The sequence below is a fragment of the Apis laboriosa genome, unplaced genomic scaffold, assembly GCF_014066325.1.
Source record: "Apis laboriosa isolate Shangri-la unplaced genomic scaffold, ASM1406632v1 scaffold34_cov151, whole genome shotgun sequence".
NCBI lineage: Eukaryota > Metazoa > Arthropoda > Insecta > Hymenoptera > Apidae > Apis > Apis laboriosa.
This window is the reverse complement of record NW_025222928.1, coordinates 1,736,915-1,756,598: the sequence shown is the minus strand read 5'-3', so window position 1 is coordinate 1,756,598 and position 19,684 is coordinate 1,736,915. Positions and strand designations below refer to the sequence as shown.

General features: G+C 36.8%; 1 protein-coding gene across 1 annotated transcript in view; it reads left to right on the top strand.

Moving 5' to 3' along the window:
- The window catches only part of LOC122714658 (hemicentin-2-like), a 247,075-nt gene that overhangs the window by 210,415 nt on the left and 16,976 nt on the right, over positions 1-19,684 (top strand). The window contains exons 4-5 of the mRNA XM_043936189.1: positions 3,118-3,228; positions 4,409-4,612. Coding sequence (XP_043792124.1) covers positions 3,118-3,228; positions 4,409-4,612 — 315 coding nt within the window. The remainder of the gene's footprint in view (positions 1-3,117; positions 3,229-4,408; positions 4,613-19,684) is intronic.

Here is a 19,684-nt window from a genome sequence, read left to right as displayed (position 1 = left end):
ACACAAGAATTTGCACTAATGCACGTCTGCTCAGCAAGATACACATCCGATATAATCCAAAGGATTAGCAAAACAACAGGGGACGAGTATTCCACTTTCTTACTTGCACTTCCAATTTAGATCTTATTCCCTTATTATCTTTCATTTACCACGCGACTTTTTCCAAACCTTCAAATATTTGCACATGTCTTTCCTCTATTTACTGAATATTTTTCTTTCCTCCTTATTGAGAAATTATAGTTTGTTGTATATAGATTTTGCTTCGCAGCATAAAATGGAAGAGAGTTTTGGGAATGATGATATCGAGACAAATTTTTTTAAAAATTTGGAATTATTGTTTTTTTGAAACAAGATTTTTTTATTCCCATAAGATCTTGTATATGAAAATTATTGTGCAATAATGTAAGAAATAATTTTAAAAAATAATTAGATTAGAATCCTGTCTACTTTTGAAAATTCTTTCCTCCAAAAATCCATCGAAGTAAAATCTGTATTAATATCTATAATTTCTACTAATTAAAAACAAAATTGAAAAAAGATTCAACATAAAAGATTTTCATCGATATTATTTACGAAGTGATCGTTTAAATTTCCTTAAAAAAGTAACGATCATTCTTTTAATCGTATCACAAACTAATTCGTGTAACATCGAATTCAGCGAAATTCAAACAAATTTTTCCCAAGATTCTTTCGAAAACCGTTGAATTACTCACCAAATGCTTGCCGATTTTTCTTCCAAGACAAAATACCACGCAATTCCGCGAGCAGAAACAATTACCGTAATGAGATATTCGAACCGGAGCGAGTAAGGAACAAGACAAGTTGTTGCCTGAGTCAGCTCTGTCTTTTGAAACTGTCTTGGATGTCTTGGGGACGAGATAAAATAGGGAGAGTTGACTGATCTTGTTTAATTTCGGAAATTCGACGAATTAAACGTTTCGTCGAATCGGTGAGATAAGATTTTCGTGATTTTTTTTCTTTTTTCTTTTTTTTTGGAGAATAATTTAACGACAATAATTTAAATCCTATGTAAACAGAGTTTGATGTGTTTCGTTTGATCAATCTATTGGCAGGTCCCGAAGCAGGATTATCTTATCCACATTAGGCAAATTCTGGAGGACACGGTGCCTCTCTCAGAGGGAATATCAATGCCACCTAACGTACTCTTCAAGCAAGCACAAACAATCAAATATTGGCTTGGTGGGCGTACCGCGATTGGCGCTGGAACACCGCTGATACAGTTCAAATAGTCTAAGTTACAAGGGGCAGTTAATCGATCCCTCTAATGTTGCATCTTGCGGTTCGTGTTTCATCATCGTGAGATTGCCAAGGAATTCATCGAATAATTTAATTACACCATCGTTTTAAAATGAGCACGATTAAAATTTTATATAAAATGAAGGATGAAATTGTAATTCTTGTAATAGATGAATCATCATTTTAATTATATCTCGAGCCCATTGAAGAAAAGAATTTAATTATTTAAACATCCTTGATCTAATGATTAAAAAAATTTTGAATCTGTTCGCGTTTGGAAAATGCGATTAAATGAATCGATTAAATATAATCTTGAAAAATATCCTTACTTCTTGATCCTTCTCTCGCCTGTTCTTCTTAATTTCTTTATAATTCTGTGCATCTATATTGGCAGCTTCCAACCTCTTTCAACCCCAAAAGTGTCGTAGCTCGACAGTCATATGACACAACGCGTCGAACAGCGATTCTTGCGCCAAATAAATATCCAAGAAATGCTCGAATTAATAGAGCATTTCGGTCAGCATTCCACTTTTCATAAGATCGTAAATATCGTAAAAACGTATTGTGAACTCAACAATATACTGAAGAGGCGAGACAGAATCCACGTTATCGTCATATTTCCTCGAGGAGCAACGATGAACCAAGGATGTATAATATATAATGCATTACAAGCTCAACTATGATTCTGCAAGTACTACTACAAAAGGTAATATCGATAAATGGCGCGTTTCCCTTCGTGTCATTTATCAGGATCACGAGGGGCCAGCATCCCCTCGATGGGTCTCGATGTTCGTCGACGAACAACGTCTATAATAATGTCGCCAGTCGATTTTTGCGACGGTAATTTTTCAATTACTTTTACCAGCATACCAATCCTCTTTTTTTTTCCTTTTTCCTTTTTTTTCCCCTGCCCCTGTGCAAAGGGGTGCGGCGCTCCTCGTATCGATTTCAGATTCCAATTTAATGGCGTCGTGGTATCTGAGCCACGATCTTCCAATACCAATTTCGCGTTATCGGCCTCCGCTCGACGACGATGGCTTCCGTCTTGCCAGACACCATTCGCGCGATCCTCCAAAAGTCCCGCGACTCTCAGAACGCGATGATGATGGCATGAGAAATTCAAGGGAAGGTCCAAGTGGTTCCACGAGATTTTTGGGAATCCAGTTATTATTATTATTATATTGCGGTGTGTTGCTCGAGTTTTTAGAATTGTGAACGTTTGTGAAGAGAATACTGGTATTGGAATTTTTTAATTGGTTTGCAACAAATTGTAATTTTTTTAAACATATTTTTATAATATTAAAATTGTTTGCAAAATTTTTTTTCCGGGAGAAAATTTTAAAAAGAATGTCGAGATTATACATGGTGTACTCGCAATTTTAAAATACTAGATAGATTATATTATACGCGTATAAATTTAAAATTCCTAGAAAGTAAAGTTGTTTTATTTTATAATCCTATGCGAAATTGTATTTCGTAAGTAGACAACTCTACAACTCTGAAACTTGTTATATCAAAATTTCGCGATCGCCGCATTCTCTTCTTATAATTCTAAAATTCAAAATTCGAAATTTTCTATTTCTCTGAACTCTTCTCTTTCGTTCATTTTCAATATTCTCGAATTTTTTAAATTCCAAATTAATCATAACACCATATAGATCCTCCTCCTTGTCTATCCTTGATCCTTACTTCCGAATCTCCAATATCACTCAATATCTCAAATATCTCAAATTAAATGTTCAATTATTCTCGATTAGAAACTCGCCTCGAAGCTCATATTGTCAAAAAATTTCTCGATCGATCAGTTCACTCGCAAGAGGAGCCAATGATAAACGCAGGATGGGTTGTTTCGTGTTGCAGTTCCGCCGCACAAAATCGTGATCGTCGATGACTCAGGGATAGCACGGAACTCGATGGTGGGCCCGTACATGAAGGGCGACACACTGCGGCTCTACTGCGACGTGTACGGCGGTAAGTAACGTCACGTCGACCCTTTGTCCTCCTCCTCTTCTCCCCTCTTCCCTTAGCTCTCGAGAGAACGTCCGGTCCAATTCGAAAAACGAGCAGAGATGGTGGTGGTCCGTTGAAGCCTCGTTTCCAACGAAATTTACGTGACGGCGAAATTTCGCGTATGCGGCGGACAAACGCTCGAGAAATTCATTTTAATCCACCACCGTGTGGCGTCTGCCCCGTGTCCCTTATCGCGTAATATATATGTAAAGGAGATTGTTAAAAGAAAAAAAAAAAATAAAATAAAATAACAACGTTTTGGTAACGCGGTGACGTTTTTGAATTTCAAAGTTGTGGGTCGTGACTCTCGTAAAGAGGAATTATATATAAATTATACGGAATAATATGATTATCCTGGTTGTATTTAAAAATGAAATAACTTGTTTATTCCACTGTGTTTTAAATTTATTCCATTACTATTCGCGAGGATTGAGAGAGAGAAAGATCGTAGATTATTCGGTTATTATAAAAAGTGGGTAATTAAGAGAAAAGATTCTACGATATATCGTGTTTTTATTAAATTCAAAGCGCGTATTTATGTTTTAAAATATCCGGAATTTCTAACCAACAACTTTTACTTTTACTTGTCCCAAAGTCGCAAAGTCCGTTTAAATTATTTATTTCGAGGCGAATTATAATTCTATCCTAATATTTATAATTTATAGAAAGAATAATAATAATTACAGCTTCAGATTAATAAGGAATTCGAATGCAATATCGATTACGACAATATAATTTTCACGTACGCCTGATACGCTGTAAAGTAACAAACACGAGATGTCGCCAGTTAACAGCGTTGCGATTCATTTTAATTCGCCGTCCCTCATTCGATAAACGAACCTCGCGATACAATCTCAATTTTTCTTCACAAAACCCATCATAACGGAGGGGAGGGTTAAAAGAACGATGATGAAACGAATCCATACGTTTCCAATAGCAGGGGACAAAAGAAAACGGGAAAAAGAAGAAAAAAAAAATCATCTCAATCAGAGGATCGTTTCAAAAATAAAGTATAAAAAATATCCTCGGTCGGAGAATACGGAATCGAGAGAAAGAAATAGTTTGGAAATTGGGCGTGAAACGTGGAAAAAACGTGATCTTTTTTTCTTTTTTTTTTTTTTTTTTTTTTCCATGATTGCAGGTAAGCCGACGCCCACGGTGTCCTGGTACAGGGACGACAAACTCGTCAGCAACAAAACCGTGACGGTGAGGAACGGTGTTGCGCGGAACGAGCTCGTTATCAAAAATTTAGGAAGGAACGACGTACGCTCGACGCTCACCTGCAACGCGACCAATAACAACAGGTCGATACCCCTTTCGTCCACCGTCTACGTCGACATGAATTGTGAGTATTATGATCGATAAAAATGAATGATTTAAGTCGAAGCGGTCAAAGAAATATCTCGTCGATAATGGGATAGTCTCGTTGACGAGATCATTTCGGTTATTTCGAATCTTTGCTCCGTGTAGATATGAAGTGTGTACTCTTCTTCGTTGCCTCGAGACTTAAGTCTTATTGTTTGAAGGATGCTCAAGGAGGCACGAGTCTCTTTTCTAGAGACCATTGTCGTTGCTTTTAATTGACAATCTTTTTACATCTGTATATATTTTAAAGTAGTTATATAATGGTGTTCAATCGTAGAGCAGTATTTACTGAAGAATTTATTCGTGGGAAATATAAATTTTGATTTTATTATTACCCTTTTTCTTATTTTTATCTATATTTTAGTATTACAAATAGTGTATATATATATATATATTACAATGCAAATAAGAAAAAGAGTAATTATTTTGTTTAAAGACAAAATGTTAAAAATTATTTAATACTCGTTTTCTTCCTCCACAATTCTATAATAAAAGTATGAGTGTAATCATCGGTTAATTTAAAGAAACGTTTACTATTTATATTTTCTTTACTATAAAAAGTAGCATGTTACTTGAACATTACAAAACTCGAAAAAAATTGGAAAACAACCCTTCAACTGATTCTAGTTTCCTTTCAAAATCGAGAATCCATTGTCAATATATTTATATACATTCCGATTTTTTCCTCATTGTCGTCGCAATAGCAAACAATTTATAAATATCGTGTCGATTGTAATAAAAAAAGAAGAAAAGAATCATAAATCGTTTCGTTGAAAACACATCGTGTACAAAAATTGTTGTACAATCTGGTGTCAGCAATATGGTCGATAGCGTGAAGTAGATTGTGAATTTCTCACGATGAATCGTGAATTCCTATTGGAAATGGTATGTACCTCTTCGCTATACCATTTTACTATTGACAAGCTATCGCTGCGAGATGTTTATCGGCATAATAGAAAAAAGCCAATGGCCATTTTTCTCCGTTCCACGATACGAAATCGGAACAAAATACCATGTCAATGGGCAGTGATGAAGTTTCGTTTTTACTTCGATCTTATTTTCATATACACGAGACAAGAATTCGATCGATTTCCATGAATAATGAGATAAAAAATATTGATTTTTTCGTTGTTTCTTCTCCTGTTAATTGAAAAGACGAAATTTCAATTTTCTCAAGGTCAAAAAGATTATTTTTTCAAACGAAAGTGTTAATTTTTATAAAATTAATCGTTGAGATTTCTTCCTAACAATACTTACGATAAATTTAACCATAAATTTAAATCACAGGGGACAAGAATTCGATCGATTTCCATGAATAATAAGATAAAAAACATTGATCTCTTTCTTCTCCTGTTAATTGAAAACACTGTTAATTGAAATTTCAATTTTCTCAGGATCAGAAAGATTATTTTTCAAACAAAAGTTGTTAAATTAATCGTTGAGATTTCTTCCTAACAATTCCTACGATAAATTTAACTATCTAAATTTAAATATCTCTATCGAGTCAAAATTCCATCTATCTAAAATTTTGAATCGTCAATCGTCAAAACCAAGACGATCATAGATAAAGAACACGCTCGCGTTCTCGTTCGATTCGCATATCGATGTTGAGAATCTAATCTTATCGAGAGTTAGGACGAAAAAAAAAAATAAATAAATAAATATACATTAAAATCACGATAAGATCAAAAGGAAGTACGCAAGGGTGATCCAGCCTCCCCTTGAGAATCATCTTATATTCTTTGCAAAAGAGAGGCCATTTCCACGGTGCGTAAAGGAAAATGGAGAATAAGAGGGCAAAGGCGTGGCCATTATCGGGATGAATTATAGTCCATGGGATCGCCCGATATCGCCGACGCTTTCCACGAGTTGGAGAGGATTATCTGTACAACTGATTTAAAATATTTCTCGATAACGTTCACGGATCAGGAAGTGACCATTCCTCTCAACGACCTCCACCGATCGGGGCTGACTCTTCACTTTTACCCTCTTGGAAACAAAAGCGAGAACTGATATACCGTTTATACGAACAGGGGTGCTTAAGAGGAGATGGGGATGGTTAAACGGGATGATGGTCGATCATTTGATCGGAGAGGCAGATATTTCAGATCTCACATATTTTTTTCAACGAGGGGGAGGATAAAGAATTCTCCTTTTTTTCTTTTCTTCGGATAATCTATAGGGGATGGTGCAGTTCTTTCGCAGAGTGTATGTAGATTAACGATTGAACTCCTCTTCTTTATATCTTCTTACGTAGAATACTTTTTCTATGATTTTTTTAAGTATGAAAATTTCTTAAATAAATTTCATACGTTTGACAAAAATTTTTAAATATGTTTTAAACGATTGATTCCTTGGAGAAAAAATTCATGGAATATTGTTTGTTCCTCGACAAAACTGCAGAAACTTTTTCCCATCGCTGAATCGTAATTTCAAATATGAATTATTGTTCGTTTTCGAAACAATTCTAATATGGATATTTAACAGTCGTTGTCATAAACAACTATTATAAATAGAAATAACAGTATAGAACACTATTAAGCACAATTTTTGTTCACAATTCAATCCTTTTTTCTTTTTTTATACCTTTAATTTTTTGTAAAAATACATCCAATGTATATAATAATCAAACGTACGTTTAAAAATAGTAGAATATTTTGAGACCAACTGGAGCTCGAAATTAACGCTCCACCTCGTAAATTCGAAAAGGAAGACCTTAAGCCGAATCCAAGCACCTAATTAACAGCCAACTAGATCTCAAACTAGGTTACGCAAACTTTTCTATACCTTTTTTCTTTTTCTTTTTTTTTTTTTTTTTTTTTTTTTAGACAAGTACAACAATGTCTTCCCTCTTTTGTTCAAATTCCCCATTTAGAATCTCTGAATAGTCGAATTTGTCACGGACTTACGAACTTCTGAACAATCAATCGAGCCCGCAATCCCAATTCCTAACCGAATATCCAATACCAGGGACGATAGTAACAATTATTTGTGACAGGGTTGGACTGTTCCATCGATAGCGGTGTATTCGGGTAGCAACACGATGTCGATGGAACAACCAAGATGACTGGACCAGATTATCTTGTCTTTGGGCGTAGCAAGTTGCGGGGAGAATCGTGCAATTTGGAGAGAATGGTGAAGTTTCGAGGCTGATACCCTCGTTTCGCGACGCTCAGTTCTTAAACAAAGTTCGACCCTTATGGACAGTGGACACCGCGACGTCGTTTGTTCGAGAGTTTGTCGACGAGCATTCTGCTCGATTGTTTCGCTATTATCGTTTGTTGAGAACACGTTTAGAAATTGAAATTGAACTGACTTTATATTTTTCCAACTTTGGAAACTTTGGAAAGAAATGGGATACTTTTTTATATTTTTGTAGCTTTGAAATAAAAGAATATTTTAAGGGACGAAGGATATGAAGATATTGAGAATAAAACTGTAAAAAAATTATGTTCGTGACTAGATTAACAAAGTTTCAATAACTTTAAATATAGCAAAAAAATAATTCTTCGCACATGTAAAACACGAAATGCAATTTTTTGAAATTGTTGAATCTCTAGAGACACTACGAGTTTCTAGTAATACAAAACAGTAACGTGTATTTAAAAATAAACGAAAGGAAAAGTTGAATCTGAAAATCTTGAAATTAATCACTATGGTCATAAATCAACCAAAGCAATCTACGTTCATTATTTCTGAGTTTCACGTACACCTTATTTCTACTTCTAGTAGTTTTTCCTCTATATTCAATCATTCGTTCTTCATTCATCAACAGAGATTGTACAACATTTCATTTAAAAAAACTACGCAAAAGTCCGTTAAGCGAAACGTCATTAAGAAATCTGCGAGCAAAGTTTGAGGAGAAAAATATAAAAAAGAATTTAACACGCGTGATATATAAATTACAAAAGAATTCTCATAAAATTAATGAAATAAGCAAGATCACTGGAATATTATATCACACGCGATTATAACAAGTTTCTATTGAACGCGACAAACCTAATTCACAAATCCATTCCACCGAAACTCCTCCTTGAACAAATAATTGCGTGTAATTGCCCCAAGTGATAAGAAGGATACAAGACTTTTCGCACTGACTTTATGCAAACAAGGATATTCTGATTCCTAAAAAAATTATCAACATAATACATTATTTCATAAAATAATTGGTTTCGTTCTTTTCGATCCTGTTTCTGGTTTGTAATTAAAATAACAATTAATTTCAATATATTTCTATAAAAAATAATAATCAGAATTTTTCTGCTTTATTTCTCAAACGTAATATTAAATATTCCATTTTGTACGTAAAAATACTCAAGTGCTCAAATTTCGAATAAACGCAATAACACCAACAGTTTGAACAAAAAGAGACTATTCGTACATATTTTATATATAAAAGATAAAACAAAGGACTTGACGAATTGTGCATTACAAGAATTAACAAGTTGTAACTGAAAGAGATAAAAAAGTTCTAGAGAATGATCCTAGAGAATTTGCATGGAAACAGAGATGTGAAAATTTCTTTATCCTTACGTGAAATATGACGAAAAGTACGAAACCTTTAAGAATATGGCACAATTAAGAGAGTTGTGAATGACTTGTTCGCAAAGTTGTTCAAAAGTCGTCAGTTACTGGAGTCTCATTAGAAAGTTGTAAGATAATTAGGAGTGATGGTAAGGAAGCCCTTAAGAGGCCGCATAATCTCAGTCGCTTCGTCTCACATATACACATATATACATACAAGTACAATTTTATCAACGGCCGAACGAATCTTGGTGGCATTCGTCCAATAGTTGTTCACGTCGACGTTGCCATTCGCTTTCGTACGTGGAAATTCATTACGAGATCTCATCAGACAGGTTCATCAAAGGGACGGTGCACCGGTGTGGCGATATACACAGTCGGGATTAGCATCGTCGGTATCAGTATCACCGAGCGGATCTTTGACGAGAATGGTTGCGGCATCGGGTGAACCGCCCTAATGAATCCGCAACACCGGTGAGATCCGAGATCCGTGAAACTTCCGTCTCAAAGATCATTGTTCCATGATACCAAATGCTAACTTCGATGCTTACTTTAATTTTCTTTCATCTATCTTATGTTATGGAACGGATATTGATCGATTGAGGTTAAGGAAAGTAAATTTGTTATAGAGATAAGTATTCTTATTTTTTTCAAGGTAAGAGTAAAAATAATGCATCGAATTTCAACGTGAGTTACGTTTCAATGAAACGTAAGAAAATATGATAAGTGTAAACGAGATAAACAAGTTTTTAAAAGTAATTATACGATACAATATATTTTTAGAATGCTAAAATTTAAAAAAGAAAGAAAAAAGGCCAGTTTAATTAGGCTATTTTAAGAATCTTCGGGAGCAGTTTATCTCGAATTCACTCGTAAAAACTTTTACCGGTTTTAATCTTGACTATCACTGTGAACGTTGAACGTCTCTGGCTAACGTTGCTCGCCAACGATAACTCGAAATTTATTTAAATCGAGAGAAAGAGGGAAATTTTTGAAGACGAGGGATAGATAAGGATAAGTTTTCGCGAATCTTGATTTGCTTGATTTCCGTTAAATTTTCATTAAATATGATTGTTAATTCGTGCTCGCGACGAATCACGCCCTCAACCCAAGGAGACCATCTTTTAATCGAAGGTTCCGGTGCTCGATTGGGTCACCCGGCTTTCCTCTCGATTCTTCGCATTAAGCCACCAATTCAATTTGGAACGATCGATTGTACGAGTAATTGAGATGCATTGAAAATAATGCGGTGGAAATTAAGATGAGGATAAGATGAGGGGATATCGAGAGGATTTAGAAAAGGAGAGAAGAGGGTTGGGGAAATTATTATTATCTCAATCAAGATCTAATTACTTAAAAAATTCGATGATGAAATTGGAAAATTAAATTTAATTAGAATATCTTGAACAGACTATTATTAAATCTATTAATTTAAATCGAGAATTTTTCGTTCATGAGATTTCACAAGTTCAAACACGATTTATTACAAACGGAAGTTAAAATTCGTACTATTACGAATTCAAATGATTCTATGAATAAAATCATAGTACAATTAATAATTCAAAATCATGCGGAAAATTCATCTCGATAGTAAATTGCAAAGTTTATTTCAACATTGCAATAGTTCTATATTAATTAAACGAATTAATAAATCGCAAATGAAAAAAAATTACGTCAAGGTTTAAATTCAACGCATTCAACGAGTTAATGAATTATAAAAAGAAATATTATCAAACCACAATTCCACGATTTCTCCTGTATTACTAAATTTTCACGAAAAAGTGACACGTGAATAATTCAATTCATTGAGCCAATAAAGATACACCAAGAAATCCGATATAAAACTGATATAACATCAAAGGATCACGCGTGATAACTCGAGATGAGAATATTTATCAAATAGAGTAGAATAGAATTCTCGATGTGGGGCGATTCTTAAAGAAGTTTTCGCACGAACATTAGTGCGTTTGAACTCTAAATAATCGAATGAATGTCGAGCGAGCGATCTCTATCTCGCAAAATAAATTCCATCGTAACACGCGACGAGTTAAATTAATGCCTAATTATTCTCGATAACGTTTAATTATCGAGTAATTATTGGTGGTATCGCGATGAAAAATAAAAATATGTGCAATACAAACGGCAGAAGCGGAGAAAGGTTGACTTCCATGCATGGAACGAATCAGAATACGTCATTCGTTCTCAATTACGCCGATTCTTATCGAAACGAATCGAGATCACGGTTGTAAATTTCATTTCGATCCTAGCTACGATTTCCGTGGCGAAATTAGCAATAAATTTTTTCCTTCCCTGCCGATAGATAGATAATGATTATTTTATAAAATAACGATAGGGTGGAAAGTAGTATAGGGGTGTAATTCTTTTCTATTATAATAAATATAAATTGTAATAGCCTAAAAATTACCTTCTATGATAAATAATATTTAACCTGTCGAATCCGATTGATAAATTTGTTATTTCAATTTAACAATTGTCAACGATAATTTAATTTTTCTTTCCCAAGATAATTTTTTGATTCGGATTTTTTGATTCGATTGAAAGATTAAAGCCAATTTTTCCACTTAAGTTAAGTTAAGAAAGGAATGATACAATTTTAATATAACAAGCTCGTAGGGAGGGTATTGGAACAACGTCGTTTATCAGACAGAATACGAAATAAAGAACAGCCGCATTCCACACAGCGCGGACCGACGTCAGTGAGATTCTCTCTCTCTCTCTCTCTCGCAAAAGAATCGGAAAAAGCCTGAAAATATATTATTGCTTCATCCCATAAGACCGCGGTATTTCAACGCGGTGTTTGCCTTAACCAGGAAGGGAAACAGGTATCCGTGGACTCTATTGTCCCTCGATTCTCCCCCCCCCACCACTACACCAATTCCATCCGAGCCACCAAAAAATCTCGAAACAGAGGCCCGACCTACATCCCTCGGTACATAAAACCCTCACATTCGACCGACCCTCCCTCTTGCGTGAAATTATCGGAAGGGGGGAAACAATCATCTGCGCTTTAAAAGCTTTGCAGGGATATTAACCGCGTAAAGAATTTACAATCAGAGAGATTTATCTCGCGCGGCGTACGACTCGTTAAAAGGGAGGAATTAGAGAGAGGAAGAGAGAGAGAGAGAGAGAAGAAAAAAGGGAAGCAAAATAAGCCATCGAGCCGCTTTATGTGCGCGTATCACAAAAGACGCACGCGTGGAAACTGCGTCTCTTTCAGGAGGAGAGTGCCATTCGCCGAGTTAATAATACGTTTCCGGTGTTTTTTCAAAAAGTATCGGCGAAGCTTAAAAGGGATCTCAATAGCGAGAGCTTTTCCTTATTTGCCTTTCGGCCACGATACGTATTTCGGTGACACGGATTTCCTGTTTGATATTACGTATCTCTCTCTCTCTTTCTCGTTCGAGACGAAATGCTGCCCTCCTTTCGACCCGATTCCAACGACCGATAGTTAACGTGGTCTTTCCACGTTCTTGCCAACTGCGACACGATTCGTCCCGGCAACGGTCGTAAAGAAATTCGTTCGTTCGATGTGCTTTCACGGGGCCGACGATGGCCATTAAAGACACTCGCCGCGCGTGCACCCAACTCTCTTGGCTCGAGGAACGTGATTCCACGCTTGATGGAGCCCTTGTGTTTGAGTTTTAGAATTTAGGGATGTGTTTTAACCGAGTCTAGATATTTTATCGTGTATCCTTTTTTTTTTTTGAAATATTTTGTAAAGATACACGAGAATTTTAGTAGCGAGATCGTTTTGAACGATCGTTTAAGATTTGAGCGAACTTGCTTAACTTTTCACAGAGGGTGAAAGCTAGCCTAACTTGTCTGGCTGGTTAATCTCCTTTGAAATATATTCAGAATGATACAGCCCTGAGCCCGAGGATCGCGGACTAAGTTTCCCAATTTAGGACTATGTCGGTGTCTATCGTACCATACCAAGTCATAAATTTAATCAACGAGCCGAACATCTTCCGAGAAAACGTTTGAATTTTCCTCTCCAGATGTCTCTACTTCTCAAAAAGAGAAATACAAACGTTTCCCTTTCTTTCGAAATAATTTAATAAACTTCGAAGCGTTTCGAACAACCCCCGTCCCTAAAATTCCCTAATTCCCTCCACGAATAATTCTAAGCACACAGTTCATCGTTTCATCCCTTATTTCCATTTCTCCATTCCAACGAAGGCGCAAACTTTTCGTTCGTTTATTCGAAGACAATATATAACGGGCAGAAGGCCGAAGGCGATGGGTTAAAATTGAATTTAATCCGCGCAATCCTCATCCTCCCCGATAAACCCTGTTTAATGCAGGGTTAAATGAAGCGTACGGCCGCCCTGCACCCCCGCCCCGTGAAATTATGCGACTCTTTGTTTTCGGTTATATCGGTCCGGTTGTAATAGATTCACGCTTAAACTGTACATAAGTACATCCATTTATCGCGGTTTACAGAAGCCTGGACACACCACCACCACCACCTACACACCCCTCCGCGTTATTTGTTTCGAGAGGTGATCGCAGTTGCGGCGTAAGCCGGCTGGAATTTTCGCGGTTCGTGGCTTTCGTTTCCAACTCGCCTCCCCACCAACCCCTCCCCCTTCGTCCCCATTGTGTAGTAGTTTCGGTGGTGGTGGTGTAGGTTCGTTTAAAATAAGGAAATGGAAATTTTACGGGTTGGACGGTACGGTAAACATTATTATTAGTTATTTGCAAATCAAATTTCGGGGGGGAGGTTTTTGATATCTCTGAGATTGTTTTAACTTGGAGATGGAGGCGTGATAAATATTACGAAAGGAGAGAGGAGAGGAGAGTGGAAATCGGTATGGATGATGGAAATTTAGAATTTTTTAGCACATAGGGATATGCGACATTTTGTTGAATTTTATTTCGAAGCGATAAACTGTTTTCGATATGGCGCGATAAAAGGGGGGAAAAGAGAAAAAAAAAAAATTTCTGTAACCGCGAGGGGTATCCAGATTTTTATTAAAAGTTTCTCTAAAAATTCGGCCAGATTGTTTTTTATGGAAAACCCGGAAAAGACGTGAAAAAAGCTTTGAAAATTCTGTGGACACGGAAAATTTGAAATTTTTATCAATCGAAAATGGGACGCGGTGTAACGAGAAAATCGGCGAGGGAGAGGAAAATTTCGAAAATTCTGAAATGAAACCAAAGAATTTTAAAATTTTTATCTATATTTTTCAACGCAATATAACAAAGGCAAAAAATTTCGAAGAAAAATTTCAAAGATTTTACACCGAATTCCTAAATTTTTTTTTCTATATCCTACAAAAAAAAGTCTATCTTAAAATTTATCGAATTCCAAAAAAAAGTACAAAGAATTTCAATACATTAATTCGTATTTTACAATATGACAAAGGAAAATCGAAAAAAGAAATTTTATGAGTCCAACAAATTCCTAGATACCTATCCCATGCTACACGAAAAATCTGTTTCGAACGTCAAAAATTCCATAAATATCCAACAGATAATATCTTTGAATCTATCTATCAAATTTCACGGAAAAATCTAACTATGTTTTTCCCGATAGATAGAAAAAAAAAAAAAAAAACATCTCAAATTCCAATTGGCCGAGATTTCGTTTTCATCCGTTATTTCGTTTCGTCTCATCAAACCCGAGTGGGGCAACACTCGGATGGAATGGAATAAGGGATCACACGGCCGAGAAAATCGTCCCGTTTTCTCGGCTGAATTTCATTATGCGAGGAGAAATTGAATCCCGCCGATCAATTACCCGAGGCTCGAGGGAGATCCGTAGACGTTTCTCGCGACCCGCTCCCCCTCCCCTCCCCTCCCCTCCCCAGAATAGTTCTCACAGCCGATTAGCGTTCTCCGTTTCCGTCGAAAATCTTGCCTTGTGGGGGCATGCGCTTCCACTTCCACCCCCGCGGCGGATACAAAATCGGGGCACGTCCGCTCGAGACGAGGCGTGCAAGCTTGCAACCATGTTTCGTCACGTTCCCTCCTTTCGAAAACGGTTCGGTTAGGATGCTTGGGGAGTTTCTAAGCACAGTAAGGAGAAGAGTTCGGAAACAGAGTTTCGCGCCTCGTAGAGGTTGGACGAACGTAGATTGCGACGAACGTGTGTGTGACGTTCCTTTGGTACTTGATCAGAGAAACTGGTTGGATCGGAACTGGTTGGGCTATTTGAGACGTGATAGAGATGCCTGGAATTGGATACGGGATGTATGTATCCCGTATTTAGGAAATTCTGGGCGGATTTATTATTTACAGGGGAAGGTAAGTTATTCGAAAGGAATACGATTTTGAAATAGCAACGAAATGGTGGCTACAATTTTATGAAACTCTAAAGATTACAGATCCAACTTCCGAATTACGTCGAATTTGGATTCTTTGGAAGGAGAGAATATATATATATGTGTATATAGATCGAAGACAAATAATAAAAAAGAAAGACAATTAATAAAATTTCTCCTGGGCTAATTCTGGCCCATATGAAGGGACGCCATCCCAGGAAGGAATAGGCGAGAAAAAGCAGGAAGAATCCAGGGAAAATGGGAAACTAGACAGCGCGAATCCGCCCAACGGCGGCTCCTTATTCACCAGGAGTTTGGTTTTCATTCGCTTTGCAATTCAATCCGTGGAATCTCGCGGGATATTCCGCTCGACGCCCCTTTCAACCTCCTCAATCGTCGCCGTTCCCCAACGATCGCGACCCCTCCCCTCCCCGTGTGCTCGGGAACGTAACATCCGGTTCGTCTCGGTACCGTCACCCAGAGGCATCGAATTAACGATTCCTTCGTTCATCTCTCGCTCACACGCACGGGGAATATATGCTAATTCGACGCCTTTTGAAATGAATACGAGACAATTGTTCGGCGAGATCGAAAAATGAGAACGATTCTATTCTTTTATTTTTGTTTTTTCTTGTTTTCATTGCATCTTAAATTGAAAAGAACGTACTAAGATTCTATTAAATTTTGCAAAGTTTGAAGAAATTTAAATATTACGATGAATTGTTTCCTTTTTTTTTTTTTATTATTAAAAAAGTGAAATATATGTTGTATTATTTATTATTATTATTTTTTGTGTAGATTAAAAAAAGAGATATTTAAAAGCAAATGAAAATATTGTAATAAAACGTGGGGTAATATGAAAATGTAAGGATATTTATATTATCTCGTGAAAAATTCGAGAAAATACACGTGCGGCGTGCTGTTCCACCGAAACGAGCCTACGTGTAAGAGTTATAAAGGCAAAATTCAATGGTGATGAAAGTATAATGAGAAGTACCTACACCGATGAAATTTCCAGGAACACTCTCTCCTTTCTCTCACTTTCCATCCACGCCTCAGCCCAACATCGTTTCCCAGAGTTACAACGCAGCAATTCTGGAAAGTGTTCCTCCCCCCGGACCAACAACCGTTGCTGAATATCCACGCCCGCATTAAGTATTCCTTTACATACAAATTCTGCATACAAAAGCAAACCGTCACGTTAGTTTTATTCATGACTTTTATCCTTCCGGCGTATATCTGCGATAAATAACGTTCTACGCGTGAAATCGATTCCTGTTCGCACGAAGAAATTTTCACAACGAGTTTACAACCAGAGATTCGCCATCTTTGTTCCCTTCGGTTCCTCTAAAAAACCGCCAAGCAATCAGATTTTCTCTAAATAAAGAGAAAAAGCTCCTCCTATTATTTCCTCCTAAGATATATTCGAATAACTATATAATACAACATTTGAACGCGTGAAATCGATACCCATCTACATTTAGAGACAAAGAGGGAAACAACTCCTTCATCTTCAGTTCACAAATCATTCCCGATTCCGATACAGCCAAATCCTCTGAAACGTAAGGTGAAAAAGAGGCTTATAGATTTTCACATCGTTTCCCTGATGATTCGCATGATATCGATTCCCATTTACAAGGAATTCTCGAACCACTCGAGATCCACCACGGAAAATACCTTGTGTCTTCTTCGGTCAGCTGCAGAGTTCTCTCGAATGCAAGCTGCAAAACGGTTGAATAGAGAGGCTTGCTCGAGGTTGGCCTAAATTTTCCACGACCAGAAAACGCTCGTATGGGTGTGGGAACGAAAGAGGGCTTTGGCGATGCCCCGGGCGACACGAGGTCTAGGATCGGCACTGCGTCGTCCGATGGAAAAAAAAAAAAAAAAAAGAAAAAGGCTCTCTCTATACACAGATACCTTCACGTGTGCATCCAACGAAAATACCTGGCGAGCCTGCTGGCTATGGAACACCTATCGACGACCCTATTCACCCTTTTCACCCTTCTCTCGAACGAGTTTTACCCGTTTGACGAGCGTATCCAAACCGAACCGTCTCCTAAGAGATCGTTCCATGAACCGATTCGCTGTGTGTTCGAGATGAGATCGTTTGTGTCTCTTGCATTTACGTATCTCGTATCTCGTGCGCCTAGAATGTTAAAGACGGGAAATAAAACGAAGGAATGGGAATATGTATGGTAATATCGTGTACGGGCACGGTCGATGGGTCGCGAAGTTGGTGGTTGTTCGACGCTTCGTTGCTCCTGGCGAAACGTTCATATGTACGTTGATATGATGGAACGAGTCGCCCTTTTTATCTTTCTTTGCCTTTTCTTGCTTTCGAGCGGAACGGTATATAAGAGTGGCGTTTGCGAGGTTAGAGAAGATAAAATAAAAAGAAGAATAAGAAAATTTGTTTGATAAGTAAATATCTCTTTGCTTATCGTAGAAATGTTAGAGATTAAAGTGAAAATATTTGTACATGTGGAAAAAGATATTTATACTTTTATTTTCAACGTATTAAAAATTTTCCTGAAATCGTGATTTTTTTCAAATTATAATTGAATAATTGTTTCCTCTTTTAGCATCGAAGATATTCGTCGGAAGATGTACGTTTAATCTTCAACTTTGAAGAATATTATCGTCCCTTAAAAATATAGATGAATGTGTCAAAATATTTTTTCAAGAAATATCTTCCATCATCGAAAATGTACCATATAAGAACTTTCCTCTCGAATACGAATCTTTTTGATCGAATGTGAAAAAAACGTAAGATGCCACGGCATAATGGAACAAATAGTCGGTTTGTCGGGAAAAAGTAAAATTGAAAGACGTCCCTTTCATCGTTCAACGCCTTACAAGTCGTAGCTTTTTGTTATACGTGCTTTTAAAGCTTACGTATACACCGATGTATCATCGAACGAGGCTCTCGCAAGAAGCACGAATTCCCCGCGGGGAAACTTTAGGAAAAACTGGAGCACAGTTTGATCCCACGTGATGAAGCAGCGTTGATGAAGCAAATACGGTATCCGAGAGCGGATCCCCGAAACGCGGTCGATTTTTTTCGTGAAATCTTGTGCTAATGTTTGCGTAATGTACGTGATAAATCCCGATAGCAGGATCGTGGATTAACGAACGATCTGCTCGTGCTGTGAAAACGACACGCTTGTTTGTTCAACGTTCCATCCATCCTTCTCGATCGATAATCGCTTCTTTACCGATCGAAAATTGCGACACCGTGAAAAGTGGAAAGCTGAGGGATAAATATCCAAGGACAAAATTATCATCCTCGGGAAAATTGCAATTATCTTCGTTGACATATATCGTGGAATATTAAAGTTTTAAATTCGAATGGAAGATATATATATATATATATATATATTTCGATGTATCGGGAGATAAGAGAGAAAAATGATGAATAGCTAAAGATCCGTAGTAAGATGTACGATCATCCAAAGCTGTCAGCATAGTTTGTACTACTGATTTAGAACTTTGATCCAACATCTATCAGAGGCATAATACCTCGGGTGATTCTAAATGCGCCAACAGGTGCCTATACGTATAGCTCGTCCATCATGACTGAACACTTTTCGATCCCCTTTTCGAACATCGTCTTTGCTCCTTTTCATGGAACGTATGCCGATAGACTTCTATGCAAGTGAAAAATTCTTAACAGGAAGCGACAGTTTTTCAACGAAACATCTTTCTATTCTATTGAGTTGATGAATAAAAGTCAGGATATTTAATTTATCTTCTAATAATTCCTTGACTAATTTTTATCTATCTCATTTCTTTTAATCGATTAATTAATCGAATTCTTAATCTATTTCTTTGAAAATAAAACGACTCTTCAAAGAACCAGTCAGTTTTCCTTTGCCATTTAACCACGCCGACTTTTCATCCAATTTTCTCTTATCTCGAAGAAAACTTCGATCGACGACACGACTTAAAAATCGAAATACAAGACCCGTTGTAGATCTCTCCATTGCCACTAATTTTCCTTCGCGTTAGCTTCTTTCTTTCCACGACGTCGCGTTCTCGTCGAGAGAAATTAAACTAGAGCTCGATCTCTATCGCGTCACTTGAACGATCACATGAATGATCTAACTCTTCATTTAAATGAATGAACAGTTTCGTGGAAAGTGTATATACTAAGTATACTAATAATAAGTAGTAGAGATAAGTGAAAATTATTTTATGATAATTAGATACAAACATTTCTAAAAGCTCAAATAAATCTCAAC